General features: G+C 36.7%; 1 protein-coding gene across 1 annotated transcript; it reads right to left on the minus strand.

The window, feature by feature from the left end:
• Positions 1-3,052: 3,052 nt before the first annotated feature.
• Positions 3,053-19,231, minus strand: LOC101166241 (acetylcholine receptor subunit gamma). The gene is made up of 12 exons (XM_023962181.1): positions 19,103-19,231; positions 15,986-16,119; positions 15,862-15,906; positions 15,612-15,721; positions 15,377-15,532; positions 6,859-6,959; positions 6,585-6,785; positions 5,693-5,807; positions 5,504-5,618; positions 5,221-5,428; positions 4,320-4,453; positions 3,053-4,242 (listed from the first exon to the last, which is right to left on the minus strand). The coding sequence occupies exons 1-12, from the start codon at positions 19,170-19,172 to the stop codon at positions 4,075-4,077; spliced, it is 1,557 nt and encodes a 518-aa protein (XP_023817949.1). The 5' UTR covers positions 19,173-19,231; the 3' UTR covers positions 3,053-4,074.
• Between the last annotated feature and the right edge of the window lie 337 nt (positions 19,232-19,568).

Consider the following 19,568-nt stretch of genomic DNA (forward strand, 5'->3'; position numbering starts at 1 on the left):
TCAGCTCATCTGCCCCAAAAACAAAACAAAAAAACCCCGCTGCGGTTTAGGTCAGGACGTGACTGTGCAGCTCGTTCTTGTCATGAGGCAAAAATAAAAAACGATCACGCCACAAATCACAACTTGAGCAGGCAAGTGAACCATCTTCAGATGTGGATACCAAACATGGCGCAAACCCTTCTGAAAATATTATTGTGGAGACAATAGAAACCGAACAACAACGAAATAAAAGTGACACAATCGTAAAATGTCTTCTCTTTATTATCCATTTTTAAATTTACGACAAAAAGAAATCTATATGTTATCTATATATGACCATTTCGATCAGGAAATATGCTTGAACCGACATAAAACAACAAAATGGTTCAAAAAAAGTAAAGGTAGCATTGCCAAAATAAAATAAAAACTCGTTAAAAAATCTAAGTTTAATCAACAAACATCTTTCAACAGGTCAAACAGGGTTAAAACCAGTGTGTGCTGCAGTTCACACACACACACACACGCACGCACACACACACGCACACACGCACGCGCGCACACACCCACACACACACACAACAAAACCATCAAAGGAAGACAAAATGATATTGCCTGGAGGAGTTATGGTAAAGAAATTCAAGTCGAAACTCAAATGTTTCTAGTTGAGTGCAAGAATTCTGGATTACCATGGCCCAGTGACCAGGGTTGGGAAACACTGCCATTGCCCATAGAAAAAAAATAATTCTAACCGATGATCGCCATGTTTAGGATATGTCCTGCCAAGAGGATATAATTACATACAAACGTACAAATAAAGCTTCCAAAATATCCTTTACAATGTGGTTGAATATTATTCTAGATAGCTTTCTTGAAGAACTACAGTTTGTAGTTCTTTGTCACACGGCACCTGAGCCTTTCAGACAGGGTTGTCCAAAGCCCGGCCCAATGTGTTCTGTCCCCAGCACTCTCTCAGAACCTGTGAGTATGTTTTCTCGATTGTGATTGGCTAAATTACATTATAAGCGATCGTAAACCAGTGGCAACAACCTGTGGCTGCTTGAAAGGGTATTAACAAATGAGAAGAATATATTCATTTGTTTCTGTGATCAAAACCACTTTTAATTAAGAATACTATTTGTGTTATTTTACTGTTCACATGCTTGAAATGGTTTAGTGAATATTTAACCCTGAACAATATATAACATTTCATATGAACTCAGGTTTAATGTCGACGAAAGTTTTTTCTACATACAGAGTTTTTCTTTTTTTTATTCCTGGTCATTTAATATGATATTCACAGTAATTTGGGTAAAATGTTTTTAGATTTATTTCTGTTCTATGCGAAAAAAGAAAATGTATCCCATTGCAAAAAAATGTCCATAGAGTTCATTTGCATTTCATGTTATTATAGTAAACCCTCGATGTAAAATTAAAGCGAAACTTCAACAATGTTAACAGTATTCCTGTTATGAAGAGTGGCTTAAAGGCGTTGTTCTGAAGTTCGCCACTAGAGGGCGCGGCCGTTTTTTGAGTTAATAAATCATAATTTGTAAGCAGAGGTGAACAGAGGAGTAAATGGCGAAGTTTCCAGATCAGTTCAGTTTAATTAGCTCGTGTGTGCGTCCATGAGAGCGGTGAGCCCATTTTTCATGTTTTATATTAGGACAAAATATGTTGTTTATTGGTGTGGACATTTTCTGCTAACTTAACAAGTTAAGCTAGTTTTGGTTAGAAGTTTATTGGATGTATTTAGCTCCTACAATTATAAGTTTTCTTGGTATAATATTTTGAATATTGATGCTATCGAGGGTTGTGGAATGTTATTAAGACTTATTATTATTGAATTTGGTTTATTATAATTGTATTATTTGTTTTCTTCATTCTGTGTTTAGAACCACACACACATAAACCCAAACCAGAAATATACATGTGCTGGACTGTAAAGCCAAACCCAGATTAAAGAAGGAACAGAAAAAGTCATCCTCTGGTCTGTCATTGCTTGGGAGAATACACACACTTGACCACCAGTGTGCTCTCTGCGATCATCCAAATCCGAAACCCTTAGTAAAGACTGAAGTCTTCAATACAATTCCACTGTTTTCCTTTGGCAAAGAATCATATTGTAAACAGCAATGAAACCTGGGAGAAAATCTTACAATGTTCTGCTGTTCGTTGCCACATTGTAAATATCAATGCTACGTCGAAAAAGCAAAAAGGAAAAATCATGTGATTTACAGGAACGTCCTGTAAACAACTTAGCATATGAGAGAATAAAGAAGTGCATGATTTTATTTTAAAATCAGCTCCTCAAGAACATACTGGAAATATTTAATTTGTCTCCCAGCCAGTTTCTGCCAGTCTGGCAGAAAACTTAGATTGTTCGATTTTTTTCCTGGAAATAGCAGAATGCATTAAGAGAGTTAAAGTCTGAATTTGTTGCATCAAAAAGTTAGTGGTTTATGTTCAGACATGACATTGCAATGCTGTTTCTGTGCAATTTTGCTTGTTCAGGATTGAAAGGCTTTTCAGATGGGCTCACTGAGGTCATTGAACTCTGCTATTTGTTGTGTCTGTTGAACTTGAAGCTGCCCAGACTCACACTGTGAGTTTGACACAGATAAGTTCCATTTTTTGTACCTACTAGTATGATTAAGGTAACAGTTGCTAAAATGTTGGTGATCATTTTAATTGATAGAAAAAAATCAGTAAGGCACTGTACAACACTAAAATAATCAACTGTAAATTTAAAATGATTTAAATTAGTGACGATAAATTACTGTAAAATAATTTACAGCCCCTTACTGTAATTATATTAAACTAAACTGCAGTATTAAAAAATGCATTTTACTGGTAAAATGTTATTTTTACTGTAAAAGTTTTACAGTAATGGTTGGCCCTTCACAAAATCTGTCCCTCTTTAAAAATGTCTGGACCCCCCAGCTTTAAGACTAACAGAAATGAAGATGATGGTAAGTATAACACATACTACTTACCCAAACTGGGACTGGCTTTATTGCTTTACATCACCCAAACAAAAATTGAGACAGTAATTAAGTAAACAGCTTTCACCAAATAATGATGGAGTAAATAAAGTATTTATTTATACAAAATGGCACAATGATATCAGACAAGAGAATGAACCCTCTACATAAAACAACAAGACTTCTCAGTAAATAGGTCTTCAAAAAACGATTTTTTTTTTGGCTTTTCATACCAACACAGGTTCCTTTAAGACAATGAAGCGTGCATGTAAAAACTTAAGCACATGTTTGTTTAATTTACAACAGATAAGATTTGTAACTCTCAAGTTGTTGTCCAAGCTTGCCTCTATTTGTGGAAATTTTAAAACGAAATTAACAAGAAAACAGAAACGTTCTTTTTTTATTTTCAGTTTCCTTGCAATCCCATGAGTTTTAAAAAAACTGGATTGTCAACCAGAAACCTGAAATGAACAGTTTTCAAAATAAGGGTGTGATTATAATCAGTCATTGTCAAACCTTTACAAAACTAAAAAAAAAAGAAAAAACTTTTTTTTTAAGATGGATTATCTTAAATTGATGGTTACACTCTAAACGGTACATGGTTTGAAAAACCTTATTAATGTAAATCACCGTATTAGATTTACACTTCCTCATGTGTGGACTAATGTTAAATATGACACACGTCAATGCAGCTTTTCTGTGAACTGGCTTCATCATGTGTTTCTTAATGAGTCAACCCTATAACCTGAGTTGTTGACTATTTTAAAGCTGATATTAAAAACTTTTACATTTTAGCACAGAATCAAACAATAATTTGCTCAGAATTGTAACATTTTGAAATGAATCAAATTATTTTCAACAAAACATAGGATCTGAAATATGCATCTCAAGACATCCCTTCAATTTGGAAATATTAAGGATAAGATCTATCCTCTTCCTGATATGACAAGTGAGCATGGACATGAACATGGATTCACCTGAATCAACTCGACCTCTTAAATCCATCCAGGATTTCACCCTAGAAGCATTACATTTCAGAGAATACATACCCTACTCACTTCAGACTGAACAAGGCACAAATACATATATAAATGTTTCAGCAAAGACATTTCTTTTATCTTGGGACATACTTCTTATCTTCCCCTGGAAATGGGAATTCTGGTGCTTTGTTGACGTGTCCAGTTAGGAAGATCCCCACAGTGCCAACGATGAAGAGGAGCATAGCAGCCCAGAAACAGACCTTGTCAATCATCTTTCCAATCAATACCCAGCTTTCAATTTCCTTTCAAAATAACAAAAAAAAAAAAGATTTTAAATACATAACAGTTACCCAAGATTACATGCAGTTGACATACTTACAGATCCTATGTCATTTTGCTGCTTTGTGCTCTCAGCAATGAAGTTACAGGCGTCCACACATTGCTTTATTTCCGGTGCAGCTTGAGCCAAGCTCTTGTAAAGGTTGGCTGTGCTGCTGACATCAATGTTGTCCACTAGGGGGCAGGAGATACTTTCAATTAGATAACTTTCAAGCAGGGTGTCCAATACCAGCCAAATGGCCACTGCCCTACTTCTTAGACAAAAGCCATTGATAACTAGAGATGGATATCTTAGCATTAAATGGAGTGTATGAAAAAAAGGTTTAATTGTTCTGTAATTTTAAATTATGATTAGAACAGGTAACGTTACAGAGTGGGCCCCAAGGCTGCCAATTCAGAAAATCCACACAGGAGCTATAATTGTGCTTTTTAAGGGAATTTGGGAAAGTTTTTATTTATATTTGTTAACTGCAGGAAGAATTTAGACAGGTTGAATTTCCAGATTGATAATACTTGCAGTCCCAACATTACTGTGTTTATGTACACAAGACAACAAATTTAATATAATTCTGATTGGATGAGTTTGATGAGTAAAAACTTTGATAGCCCACTCAAAGCTCTGACCTTAACTCAACAGAAAATATTAGTACATTTACAAGAACCAAATTATTTCATATTCTAAGCGATTTTCTAAATAGAGAAAAAAAATGAAAGTGCAGTTGTGTACAGTTTTTTTTGTTTAGTGTTGGATGCAATCGTTTTAATACAATATCATTAAAATCTCTGTTTTTTAATGATTAGATGTAGAAATGTTTTCAATACTATTTCCTCTTAAATGGCGAGGCAAAATCTTTAAGCAGTTGCAGCAATGTGCAATTATTTCTGTAAAAAAAGTCAAGAACTTGACTGAAAACATGGGGCAAAATTTATAAACAGCTCACCAATTGACCGCGTCAGCCCGTGCCTCTCTCTTTGCTTATCGAACATCATTTCACTGCGTGGTTGTTTTAGCACATATTCCTCTGCTCTCTGCATGAGACCAAAGGAGCTGCGGCGACGCTCTCTTATGCCGTTTACCTCTGCAGTCACCTCACTGTCATCCACCAGAGGAGACATGCCCAGGAAACGAGGGACCATTTCCAAGCACAGCTGGACACACAGAAGGACAGCAGTCCAGAATAACAGAGGAAAAGACGTTTTTGCTCAAATTTCACGTTTTCTTACATGCTTGATGGAGTAGGACATTGTGTGTGTACTAGGGCTGCGCAGCGAGAAGTTTAGCACCACAATTTGGTTTGTTGCAATCAGAGTGGTGACACACATGACAAAAATCAGGTATCTGAAAGGCAGAAGAGAATGTAGGTGTAAGAAGCAAAAGCAGCAGGTTTCAGCAGAAATAAAAAAACGACTCACTTTCCAATAAGAGGGACAGCGAGAGATGTCTCAGGGGTCTTCTGAGCAATGAGGAAGAGGAAGACAGTCTGAGCCAGCAAGACGGAGATGGACACAGTCAGCTTCTGGCCTCCAGCTGTAAGACGGGGGTGACAGAGACATTGAAGATCCTGATCCATCTTTCTGGGCTGATGCTATACAAACTAAACCTTAAAAAAAGGTTCCAATAGCAACATCCTTTTAAAATAAATTACAACCAATTTGGTAAAAGGTTTGTTGAATCTCCCCACCCCGTTCACACCTGGGTGGGGAGACAATGAGAAAAAGGAAATAGGCTGAGGACGAAAACAAAATTTTTTTTTATTGGAAACGCTAATATTGATTGGAACCTGTCTTTCTGTAAAAAGCTGCATAACCAGCCAAATGCAGCATCACAGGCGGGGATCAGCCCACCACAGCATCATTGCCAAAAACTTTGACTGAGCAATAGGCAAAAATGTTTTTCTTGTTTTCTGACATGCAACCCTACAATCTAACTGAAATGGCAATAATTTGGACTCATCTCTGACCTCCACACTCCTTCACATTTTCAGGTTCTTGTGCAGGCCTGACAGTGATGAGGGATGTCCTGGTAGGCCTCCTAAAAGCTCCCCTGAAAGACCGGAACGTCCTGGTCTTTTAGGGGAGCTAGGTACTAGAAGGTTGATGCAAAAAACAACTTTTGCATCAATGATGATTCAAGCTGGCTTGTAAAAATTGTTCAACATTTTTCTCGAGTGCATCTCACATGCTTAGCTCTACTGCATTTCCCACAAAACAATACTTCCTACGAACGTGTGCCACTTAAAAGGGAAACACTTGTATGAAAGGCAGCATTTTTCTTCAGATAAACCCATGTAAGGTCTTTACTGACCCTGTGCAGGCAGAAAGTAGGCCAGTACGACCAATGAGGAGATGAGGGAGCATGGCAGGATGACGTTAATGATGTAGAACAGGGGTTTTCTTTGAATGACCAGATTGAAGATGATCTCCTGATACTCCAGGTCATCTGGGGAATATCGAGTGTTGATCACTTTCCTGGCTGGACGATGGACAATGGCCCACTCCCCATTCTCTAAAAGATTGAAAGCCATTAAGCCAGACAGGACTTCTGTTTTGCTGGTACAAACTATGTGTTTAGAAAGTACCTGTGAAAGCTTCAGGATCAATGTCCACCCACTCAATAGTAACATCTTCGTCTCCAGTGGCCAGAACTAGGTCCACTTCTTTGGCGCTGTACGTTTGAGACCTGTGATTGTTGTAGTGTTTCAAATATTAATGCAAAATCTTTACAAACATCAGTCATGAGTCAAAGTCAGTATAAAATCTTTTCATCTTTATTTTCTTTTTTTCATTTAGGAGGGGGATGTTTATTTGCATTTTGAAAAACGTAAATAATCTAATTGTGGTTGGTCAGTTTAGTGCAATCGTTGACAGAAAAACAAAAAGTAATTAATCATGCCAGTACCAATTTACCCAAAATCAAGAAAACAAATAGGTTTTCCTACATACCACTTTACTGCTTCCATATGTTATGGCTTACAGCAGTCCTGGACTGCAGGGACCATATTGTTTTTGAACGTTTTCTGTCTTATTGCGAATTTTAGCGAAAATGTAACTTCAGCCACATACTCTAAACCTCACCAAAATGTGTGCCTTAGTTCCTGATGAAAATGAATTTTGGGCATTGTGAATGATCCCCCACCCCCACCCCCCATCATAGCAGGAGAAACTGTCAAAAAATGAATGGGGTCAAAATCTCTTATGGGGCTCAAAAAATAATTCAAACCCAGGTAACAAAACCAAAGCACACATGTCAGCGATATCCAAAGGACGTTTTAAAATTATTATCGGAAATGTGGCAATTTTCAAATTTTCAAATATCGAAAAATACAATTTATTCCAGCAGTGACAGGTAACCGTCTGAAATTAGAGCTCTGTCTCCCCCTCTGGTCACCAGCAGGAGCAGTCTTCAGAGTACTGAACATGCGGGTGTGTGCAGGGTTCTGCACACCTGACTCATTTGCAAAATCAATCACAGTCTACTTAAGCACTGCACCAAGCCTCAGTGTGGAGCATTGTTTGTGTCAATCTGCCTTCTTTGCTGAGCATTATATCCTTTCATGCTGTCTGATTCCATCCAGTTGTAAACATCCACGCATGTCTCACAGAAAAGGCAGACGGCTGGTTCAGATTGCAGCCGGTTTTATTGGCACAGCTAAAGGGCCACAAAACTAAATCATAGCGTGAGAGCATCAGAGAGGAAACAGGAGTGGTCAGAATCCAGGCAAGATTCTGGGCAGAGAAACAGGTTCAGAAGATCAGATCAGGCCAGGATGTAATCCAGGCAGTGGCACAAACAATACTTCACACTGAGACAGGCTCAGTACAGTGCTTAAGTGTACTGTGAGTGATTTCAAATAAAAGTCAGGTGTGTGGCTTTCTTGAACTGTGCGCCGGGGTTGCTGGGAGATGAAGTGCACTCTAAACTCTGGAGATGGTTCTTGCTGGTGACCAGAGGGGGAGACAGATTTATGAGGGGCCGTATAAGACATTATTTATTCTGAACCATTCACATTCATACATTCTTGCTCTCACAGTCATATATACTCTCTTTCGCATACATATATTCTCTTACGCATCCATATATTCTCTCTCTCACATTCATACATTCTTGCTCTCACAGTCATATATACTCTCTTTCGCATACATATATTCTCACTTGCACATCCATATATTCTGTCTCTCGCATGCATATATATTCTCTTACGCATTCATATATTCTCACTTGCACATCCATATATTCTCTCTCTCGCATGCATATATATTACTTTACACATACATACATTCTCACTCTCATTGTCACTCTTAAAAAAGAATGTATGTATGTGAAAGACAAGTATATATGAACGTGTGAGGAAGAGTTTATATGTGTGTGTGAGAGAGGAGTATGCATGAAACGGAAGTTACTTTGCATGAAAAGGAAGGCACTTTGAATGAAACGGAAGGCAGATGATTTCTCGTGCTCTGATTGGACGAGAGGCCGCCACCTCCCATTTTGAACAGACGCTAACACGAACCAATAAGAAGGCCATCGGAACCTTAAGAAATATTTTATCTTCACCTCAAGTGGTCACAAATCTGTCTGCATCTCTAGAGACACAAAGGAATGTCTCAAATACCAATAATGGTAATAGAAGTGCCACCGAAACAGAAAATCCGTATCCACCTTATTCCTAGCCCCCATGAGCCTTTGCGTGAATTATGGGCGACACTTCCTGTAGACGCTGGAACACGCATTTACATTAAAACAAATTCCTCTTGTTTTCGATCCATAACTACATATAAATGTGGGAAAACCAGCTGTCATTTCTTAAAAAAGGCAACGGTGAGGTGGAGATGAAATATTTGTTAAGGTTCCGATGGCTGCAGGACCCCCGTGGCTACTTCTTGCCGGTTCGTTTTTTTAAAAAAATAAACTTTATTAACAATATCTTGCACATACAAAATACCAAACACAAAACTCCACTGTGTGCAAAATACAATCTTCACGTTCGCCATGAGAATGAACAAAAAAACATAATGATAACCATGTAAAACAGGTTATGCAAAAAGAAAACAAAAATAATAAGGCAAAGGAATCTGTTAAAGTTTCAGGAGAGACCATGTTTCAACTGTTCTGACAGCTTTTTTGTTAGTGGAAGATTTAATACTGTTCACATACAAAACCATTTCTTTCTGAAAAACATAAAACACGGTTTTTTTGTTGGCATATTTACACTTGTGTATAAAGTATTTAGCCATAATTATAAGTAAATTAACTACATATATTTTTTCTGCAATAAGTCTTTCTTGTGTAAAATATCCAAAAATAATATGCTCGTAAAATAATCTATAATCTTCACATAGATGAGTTCTTATAAAATGTATCACATCTTTCCAAAATAGTTGAGTGAAAGAGCAAAACCAAAAAAGATGAGGCACAGTTTCTGGTGAGGAATGACAGAATGAACAGTTTATGTCCAGATCTTTTTTAAACTTAGTAAAGAAATGTTTCACTGGATAAAATTTGTGAAGAATTTTGAAAGAAATTTCTCTGATTTTATTGGTGATGAAATACTTTTGTGGCAGGGTCCAAACCTTTTCCCACTGAATTCTACATCCAAAGCTGTTCCAGTATGAGATAACGGTTTTGTGGCAATCTCATTTTGAAACAGAGAACGGATACTTTGATTATTCCTGCTAGCTGAAAAACATACCTTTCCACAACACAAGTCTGTTAATTTGGGATTTCTTGCTGTTTCATGTTAGCGTCTGCACTGTAATCCCTAGCGAGTTGACTGAACTTAAAAATTATTTTGTAACAGATTACGCAACAGTTAAGTTATATTATTAAAACTTTTAAGTTAACATTTATTAAAATTCATATTGTCAGTTGGCTTACATTTGTATTATTTCATGTAAAAAATATTAAGATTCCTCAACTTATAAAAGAGAGATTATTTACTTAAAGTTTTTAATATTTTCCAACTAAAAAACGCTTTAACTAACTATATTTTTATATTACTCAACTCATAAAATATGTAAAATTCACTCAAATGCTTTATAAATTCTTTAACTCATTAAATGTATAGCATTGAAAATATTTAAAATTCTTCAGCTTAAAATGTATTCTAAACAGAGATATTGATACTGCCCCACTACATTTTAAAGGCTAACATTGATAAAAACCAACAAACGTGAAGGCCACACAATATTGATTGCTTAATACACTTTTTTTAATTGCTCTTTAAAAAAAAAGCACAAATATCAAGAGGATGAAGAAACAATAAGTGCAATAAAACTGCATTATAAGAGTGCCACACAACATATTGACAAAAAGAGTTGGTTTTGTATTTTACGGCAGAAAAAGCAAATGATCACAACAAAACACATTAGTTACATAACACTTAAACCAACAAATAGTCCATTCTGGAAGACTCACTCAACGAAACATTCTCCAGCGTCAATAAATGTCCTTTCAGTGGTTTGCTGTCCTCAAGGCTCAAGACAGCATTCTGAATAAATATGAAGGCAAGTTCAAGTTTTTTGGGGTGCTGTAGGTCCAGAGCATAGATGTCCCCGAAGAGTTAGAAGAGATTAGTCAGCCAGATGTGTGGGACCACTGACGGCAGCATCAGGAGCATCACCACGACAACTGAGAGGTCTGTGAGGTCTGGTATTCTGGAAAATACAAAACAAAAAACACAGATGAGTTCAGACCCTCAAAGATATTCATCACACTAATGTCCAAAACTGACATTCCTGCCATCTGTCAATAGGAATCTTTTCATGCTAACATTCTGTTAGCTTTTAATCAACTGGCTATGATGTTTTAAGGACCAACTCCAATTAAAATTGTGTTTTTAAAAAGTTCTTTAGCATTTTTCTGAAGGAGGACATTTATAAAATAATTTAAGACTAAAGCTTCATTTTTCTTTATTCAAATAATGATGGATCAGGAGCAGAAAAGGTAAACGAAACTCCACTCCTTCCAATCAGGAGTCCCTGATGTTCGCCTTTCATCTTCCGTCTCAGTTTTAAAACCATTTAAAAATATCACTCAGTTTACAAACTACAAACAATTGCCCTATTTATTATGTCACTCAATAAAATCTCAATCAATATTAAAGGATTAGTGAAAACCATTGACAGGGAGTCGTGTGCACTTACTGTACAGGTCTTGAAGAAGTTGGAGGCATCTTCATGCAGATAAACAGGAAGTGCAAGGAGGACAAGTGCCCGTCTCATGTTCAGGTCACGCTGGTCCTAAAAGAATAAAAAGAAATATCCATTACCTTTGAAGCAAATGCAGAGCAAACACTTCCAATATTTACTTAAGGAACTTTAAGAAATAATAAAATGATACCTTTTCTAGATGTCTATTTCTAGTAAGAGGACAATACAGTGTTTATGTCATGATCCACTTCAGGTCAAAGACCCAAAGTCATTTGAAGGCAAGTTACACCGTGGCTTCTTACAGCTGTTTACAAATGATTTGTTATCCGTTTTTGAATTATGCACATTAGAAATTCACCTGGAGGTCATAAATCCTAACCAAGCTGGCCAGTTCCTGTCTGTTTTGGTGGACTTAGTCTCAGAAAAGGGCAGCTTTAAGTTACACAAACATGTAAAAACTGCACAATTTCCTCTGACTGCATCTACTCTACATAAATCCATTTCAGATCTTGACAGATGAGTTTTCATGGTTTCAAATGATGGAATGGTGCTAATGCAACATCATTTTATTATTGTAATATACTGTCATAAAGACATGACAATATTCCAAAGTGTCTCCACATACATGGCAGTGGAAACACTTTGGAATATTGGCTATGTAGTACTGCAGTATTATATGTAGTACTGCATAGTGCCAAAGTAACAGAACACAACTTGCACCTCCATTCCATTGTGCCACCTTCAGCCTGCAATCTAAATATGTTTAGTTAAATTGTAAATAATTTCAGCTCTATTTAGACCTTTGGCTAGTTAAAATGTGCATAAATGTTTCCATGCTGCCGTATAAATCTAATAATGGTAATAGTTCAGGATGAATGTATTAAATAAGTATAAAACTCACCCACTGACAGGTCTTTTCTGGTGAAATGGTGACTTTCTGGTGAACTTTCTGAAGTTCAGTATCTGAAAAAGTCCAAGAGAGATTTTTCAATGTTAAAAAATGTTTCAATTATATTCTGATCAAAAAACATTTATTGCACTACACAACCTATTGCATTTTTTGTTTTTTTAAAATAGCTCTAGACAAATAACTGAGACAAGTTACCTCGCTGGCCTTGGCGTCTATCTGGAGGTGAAACACTGAACACTCTGTAGTTCGGTACCTGAACACAACACGAGCACGTTGATTAATTTATTTTTACAAAAACCTTTTTTATAACGGAGATCAGTGATTTATAAAAGCTTAAAGCTGCATTCAAAACCCAATGCTTCCATGTAGCAACCAGGCTTAAAACTGTTGGCGGTAGCTCCTCCCACACAACCGTTAGAGGCTTTGAGTGACATTTTTGGACAAATGTCCAGCAGCAAACTTTAGCCACAGACAGAGGCCTCCAACGCGAATTTCACACGCGGATCATGTTTAGTGTGATTGCAGCTTAACAGATCATTTCTACCTCTGAAAAAAAAAAAAAACCTCACTGTCGTAACTTACGGGCAGAAATGCATTTTGGGTTTGGCTCGCCATACGTCTGCTATGACAAACTAATCATGTATACATTTCCACATTAATCTCTAAAACAATCATAACACACATATGTTTAAACAACAGTAAACCACATTTACGGTAGTATAAGAGCATTTTTAAAGCATTCATTCATAAACCATGAACGATACTTACCAAATTAAATCAGGGCTGAAGACAAGACGGCACCATCAGCGATGAGGCGGATGAAAAAAAAACCGAGGTTGGGGCGTCTTGAAGCGGGACGAAATCGCAACGCTTTGCAGAATAATAAAATGCTCGACTTTCAATTTCAAACGTCGCATACTCGCATTCGGCAAATCCAACATGGCCACCTGAGCTAACGTAGAGAAAACGAAAGACCCTCCCACCAGTACGTGATGACGTCATGACGCTACTTCACGGATCTTAAAATTTTTGAGTGCCAGATACAAATAAGCTTTAAAATATTTAGCACTGTTAAGTTAAATTTGAAAAAATCTTGATAGAGCTTAATACTTTATAGTTGAATCAACTACAAAATGACATTTAAGTTGTGTAACCTTAATAGTTATGAGTCAGTACAAGTGATAGGGTTTAGAGGGTGTTCAAAATGGGAGGTGGCGGCCTCTCGTCCAATCAGAGCACGAGAAATCATCTGCCTTCCGTTTCATTCAAAGTGCCTTCCTTTTCATTCAAAGTGCCTTCCTTTTCATGCAAAGTAACTTCCGTTTCATGCATACTCCTCTCTCACACACACATATAAACTCTTCCTCACACGTTCATATATACTTGTCTTTCACATACATACATTCTTTTTTAAGAGCGACAATGAGAGTGAGAATGTATGTATGTGTAAAGTAATATATATGCATGCGAGAGAGAGAATATATGGATGTGCAAGTGAGAATATATGAATGCGTAAGAGAATATATATGCATGCGAGAGAGAGAATATATGGATGTGCAAGTGAGAATATATGTATGCGAAAGAGAGTATATATGACTGTGAGAGCAAGAATGTATGAATGTGAGAGAGAGAATATATGGATGCGTAAGAGAATATATGTATGCGAAAGAGAGTATATATGACTGTGAGAGCAAGAATGTATGAATGTGAGAGAGAGAATATATGGATGCGTAAGAGAATATATGTATGCGAAAGAGAGTATATATGACTGCGAGAGCAAGAATGTATGAATGTGAATGGTTCAGAATAAATAATGTCTTATACGGCCCCTCATACAGATTTCTGATTTCTGACAGCATGTTGGAAAATGAAAATGCACAAACATTTTCTTAACTTTATGATTTAAAGGATCAGTTCAACCCCCAAAAAGATAACACTGCCAAATGGTACAGAGAGTTGCCCCCTACCTATTTTGGGCCACAAAAAGAACATTTCTGTAAAAAGAAATAGAAAATTCCCCTGATTTTAATGACAGTGACCTCCCCATGTTGAAACCTTTGAGCTACAAGCCAACAAAATAAGTAAAATGTTTTGAGGTTCTGAGGTTTAGTCTCAATTTTGGTGTTTTGTCATAGTTCATACTTTTCCCCAAAAAACTCCACTTGACAAATGTGGATCTGTATCCTCTATCTCAATAAAAACCATTAGTCATCAACAGGCAATGAGAAGAGTTTTTTCATCTTCTCATTAGAGAACAATTTACAATGCAACCAAGGCAAAAAAAAAAAAAAAAAAATTTCTATGCCTTTTTGGCTTGGGTGAATAATATCCACAATCAATGTTTCTAAAAATGTGTTCTACCATTTTGTGCTACAGAGTTAGGGCAATTGACCTCTGATTGGAAGGTTGTATATTCGGGTCCTGTCTTGCCTCCCCATGTGACAAAGTGTCCTTGGGCAAGACACTGAAACCCACATTGCTCCTGGTGGTTACAAGTTAGCACCTTGCATGCCAGCTGAGCCACCATCAGTGGGTGAATATGTGTGTGCATGGGTGAATGAGACTGCGACCTCAACCAAAGCAGGACAATGCTAAACGTGTAAATGCCATTTAATTAAAGGGCATGGATTTAAAAAAAGATGGATATACTGGAAGAATTCTCCAAGTTGTCAATAGTTTCCATACATGCCAGGTAATCAAAGTTACCTAGATTAAATTCTGGGAACTAAAAACTGTTGAATATACATATATTTTCTCAAAAATGAAATGAAAAGATAACAGTATGATGGGATTGCCCCCATTCTGTTCCAAGTGTAGAGAGATCATCCGCTGAATCATGCTGGACTTTTAGACTAATTTTATGAGTGAAAATAAAGTAAAAGCAGTTGTTTGTCTGTGGATCAACTTATCATAGTTTTATGCGAATAAAAACATCCCACTTGATTAAAAAAGAAGCTCAAAATGTTTGCACATGACTGCCCGTAATGTTTAAGCATGAGTAAGACTAAGTTTTGAATGATGTGAAGACCATACTACACCTGAATGCAAGCGTGCAGTTTTGGTAATCGAATGGAAAGTAGGTGATTTCAATTGCACAAGTGCTGCGATAAATAGCAGGAGGGAGCCAGTACATCCAGCCCTCGTTACTGATCAGCACATTGGCGTAGTAAGCCACATCAAATTTGCCATCAATGCTGCAAAGAGAGAAGCAACATCAAACCAGGTTCTGCTAACAATGAAAAGTTCACACTTTCATGTTTTTTCTGTCCTCACTTGTTTTCCAGGACAATGTCAGGGAGCCAGACAGTGTTGTATGGGACACGGATGGTTTTAATGCCGTAATACTGAGACGTGTTCCAGACAAGCCGATAATCGGTCCACTGCTGCAGATGAAAAAAAACAACATGTATGACCGAGAAGGGCATTTGATGACAATGCCATGTTGACAAAATGGGAAACGTCTGATTGGGAATTGCTTAAATCAGTTAATCACGAACATTTGAAAAGAAAAGAAAAAACTTACAATCTCAATCCACACATTCGTTGTAAGGGTTTCCTCCTTCTCATTCTGTTTTTAAAGAGCACACATATGAATATCTGGGAAAGCTACCTTTGTTTTCACAAGGCAAGAAAAGAAGAGCTCTTACCAGGGAGATAAGGTTGGTAAGTGTCAGCTTGATCATAACCTGTACCTTGTCCTCAGGATGCTCCACAGGGCGAATATTCTTGTTGTAGTTTCTGAACAAGTCACCGATCAGCTGTGATTCTTCATTACAGTGGACTGCATAAAAATACATTGTCTCAGTTAATTTAACCTTTTTGAAATCCGTAGGAAAGCATAATTTTTTTGTTATGAGCCTTTTTTATAGTGGAGGTCCACCCAAATCTCCTATGACTTGTCAGAAATATATTTTTTAGAAACTCTCAGCAAGCTTATATACTTTACCACTGTACTGTTGAATGTGTAAAAAGTTTTTTATGGAAAAAAGAGTAAAAAAATAAAATGCTTAAAATATATAAAAATGACCAAAAAAGCTAAAAACATGTGGTTACCCTTTTGGGATTTTGTTTGCAAATTATATTGGATACATAAAACATAATTTTTTTTTTCTTTTGAAATTTGAGGTATTTTCAATCAAATGTTGGCTTTAAACTTAAATCTTTGCGTATTTTGCAGTAAAATAAATGATTTGCCAGTCCATGGACATACCACGTTTTGATATGGTGGTAATTTAGATTTAAAACTTCGACAAAATATTCTCAGGCAGTGAAACTTGATCATTGGAATTTCAGAGCAATTTATTTTTTATTTTATATAAAGAAAAAAAAAACACGTTATTTTTTGATGCTGCACTGACTACAATCCCTATGATTCATGACCGTCAACCACATACCTATTTCTATCATAATATATTGCAGCAGAGGGGAGCTAAACACCGGCATAAAATTACTTTAGGTCATTTACAATCATCATTAATGCTGACATTTTGCAAATTGGGAACGGAAACACATGTCTTCTAATAATCCAATTATTCTTGGGTCAGACACATCAAACATAGTCATGAAAAAGAAATCCTCAAATGAATTTGAATGTTTATATTTTGTTGCATTCTATTTAATCTTAATGTTTTGCTGATTTTAAAATATTTAGATAATATTACAACAGAACAATGAACAATAAAGGTTCATTGTTAGAAATGGCTTTTGAAATACACAGCATGAACTACATGCTACTTTAATTTTTTGAGAGCTTTGACGCTGTCACATCCTGCCGTGTGAACAGTCTGAGAAAAATACCCCACAAAGATGAAACAGAGGCAGAACATTCAGGTAATCATTGAGGGGATCTGTGGCTTTGGTATCCCCAAACAAAGCAAATACTAAGTGAACCCTAATCAGTATGACTGAGCTGACCCTTCAACCTGGCATGAAAGGACGAAATGTCAGAGCAGCATGATCATAAGTAAATATCAAACTATCATTGTTGGAAAGCAATAAACTCTTTCAAACTGACTAGGTTTACAATGTCATTAAATAGTTGAAAAAGAAATTCGGTTTCGAGTACCGGTAAATATAAGAGATAAAACTGATGGGACCTGGTGCTTTTGAGCAAAGCTAGTAGTCTTGCAAGCTTTTTATGTGCGTGTGTGAAAGAGTGAGAGTGTAACATAACGAAACCAAATAACAGAAAGTCCATTCCTAAATCTGAAATAAATCCAGAAAAACGAAATATTAGAGTTCCTCAAATCCTTCTGGCAGCAGAATGGGAGTAATTTCTTGTGCACTCCTTTAAAAAAAAAAAAGTCTTCAAAGTTCATTTGTCACAAAGTATTTTGATGTATATTGCTTTGTTTTCTATTAATGACAATTTTGTGTGTTGGAGGGACGGGACAATTTTTATGATTTTATTATAATTCAAATTTCTGCAGTAAGAGTGGCACATTTCTTTATTGGCATTTAGGTGTACCCACTGATGTTCTTCTTGAGGAGTATTTCTTTTCTGAAGAGGGGGACAAGACAACTAATCCCCCTTAAGGGATGATTGACTGGGCCGTGAAATCTTAGATGAGAACATTTATGCCTCAGCCAGGACATTGAAAATGAATCATGGACAGACACACAACATGACCTAAACATACAGTGCCAAGACAAACAAATAAATGATAAGGTGTGAGAAAAAAAAATTATTTCCTGATACAGCAGGAGTTTAATTCAACAAAAATGAATCTGCTGAAGGAACTAAAACTTTTGTGACTCGCAGAGAATCCAACGATATAATATGTCCAAACCTCACACTACAGCTATGACCTTTAGTTACTGGATTATTCTTCAAGTATTGAGACATGTTTTAAGGAGCTGTAATATGAGATAACTTCCTGGAATTTAGCGTAATGAAAAGTTTAGTTTGAAAACGTATTATTTTTGTTTTTCCGTATTAAATAAATACAATTAAAACTGTGGACTGTAAACTTTTTCGGCATTAGGCAAACATCAATATTAATCATAGGTTCAAAAGATTGTATTCTCTTATTGTAAATGAACCAAATCATATCATAGTCTATCTTCAAAGCCTACATGAATTCAAGTTTATCTTTGGCCCAAGACCCCACTTCAAGACCCCAGTTTGTTTTCAACAATGACATGTTTTCATCCCTTCACATGCCACTGTAACGTAGAGCCTGCATTACAGGATTAATTCTATCCTTGAATTTTGTATTGCTTTAATGACCTCTGTCAAGAAGATAAACTTAACATGGATTTTGTTTAACCGTCAAAAATATCCTTCCATCCTTTGTGGTCAACTTGAATGGTTGTAAGCACTCCATTCATATCCCACCTCTCAGTTCTGCCTCTGCAGCAGATTTCTGACATACTGTGGCTCTTTTTTGTTTTCCTATCATCAACAAAGACTTGTTCACCTGCTTTGTCGATGCTTTCTTGCTAAAGTATAGGGATTTTCTGCTTCTCTAATGCTACTTTAAGTCTGGAACACAGATTCTGTGACTCAAGGTTAATGGCAATTTATAAAAATCTATTTAAAATGAGGAGATATTCCATTATTTTACTGACTTGTATGAATGTAGAATTATAGAAAACGTTTCTACATGCTGATGACCAACATTATGAATGTTTCAGAGCTACTTTTTCTCTCAGTACAGACATTCTGCTTTCAAAAAATGCATAAAGAAGAATGTTGTAGTCTGATGAGGGGGAAACATGCCCAGGTTTTCTGGTATATATATAAAAGTAAACATGCAACATACCCAGGCCCAGAGAAAGCCAAAGTATTGTTAGAACTCCTGAAAATATCCAAAAGTTACATACAGCCATCATATCCTGAAACCTGCTGGGTGCAGAGCAAAGTACAAAGACAGAGAGGAAGAGCGCAAAATCCCTCCACCAAACACCCTGGTCATTGCTCAACCCCACTGTCGCTATCGAATTACACAGCAACTGGCGGCACTAAACCAGGACTTCAAATCCCACTCCACACTCACAATAATCATCATCACAATCATTTGTCAACAACTTCAACACTGGACATAACTTTATGATTCTGTGTGACCAACAGATTGCATGGTTGAAGCTTTTCTAGAAAATGGGTTTGGAGCTCTATTCTGCGTCAAACTGAGAAACAAGAACAGATTCAGAAACCCCCATGGGGGTTGCAAGGAGAACAGGTGACTGGCTGGACCAGCCTGCTGCTATGTGTCCTGGGTATTAATACAT

The sequence above is a fragment of the Oryzias latipes genome, chromosome 14 (assembly GCF_002234675.1).
Source record: "Oryzias latipes chromosome 14, ASM223467v1".
Taxonomy (NCBI): Eukaryota; Metazoa; Chordata; class Actinopteri; order Beloniformes; family Adrianichthyidae; genus Oryzias; species Oryzias latipes.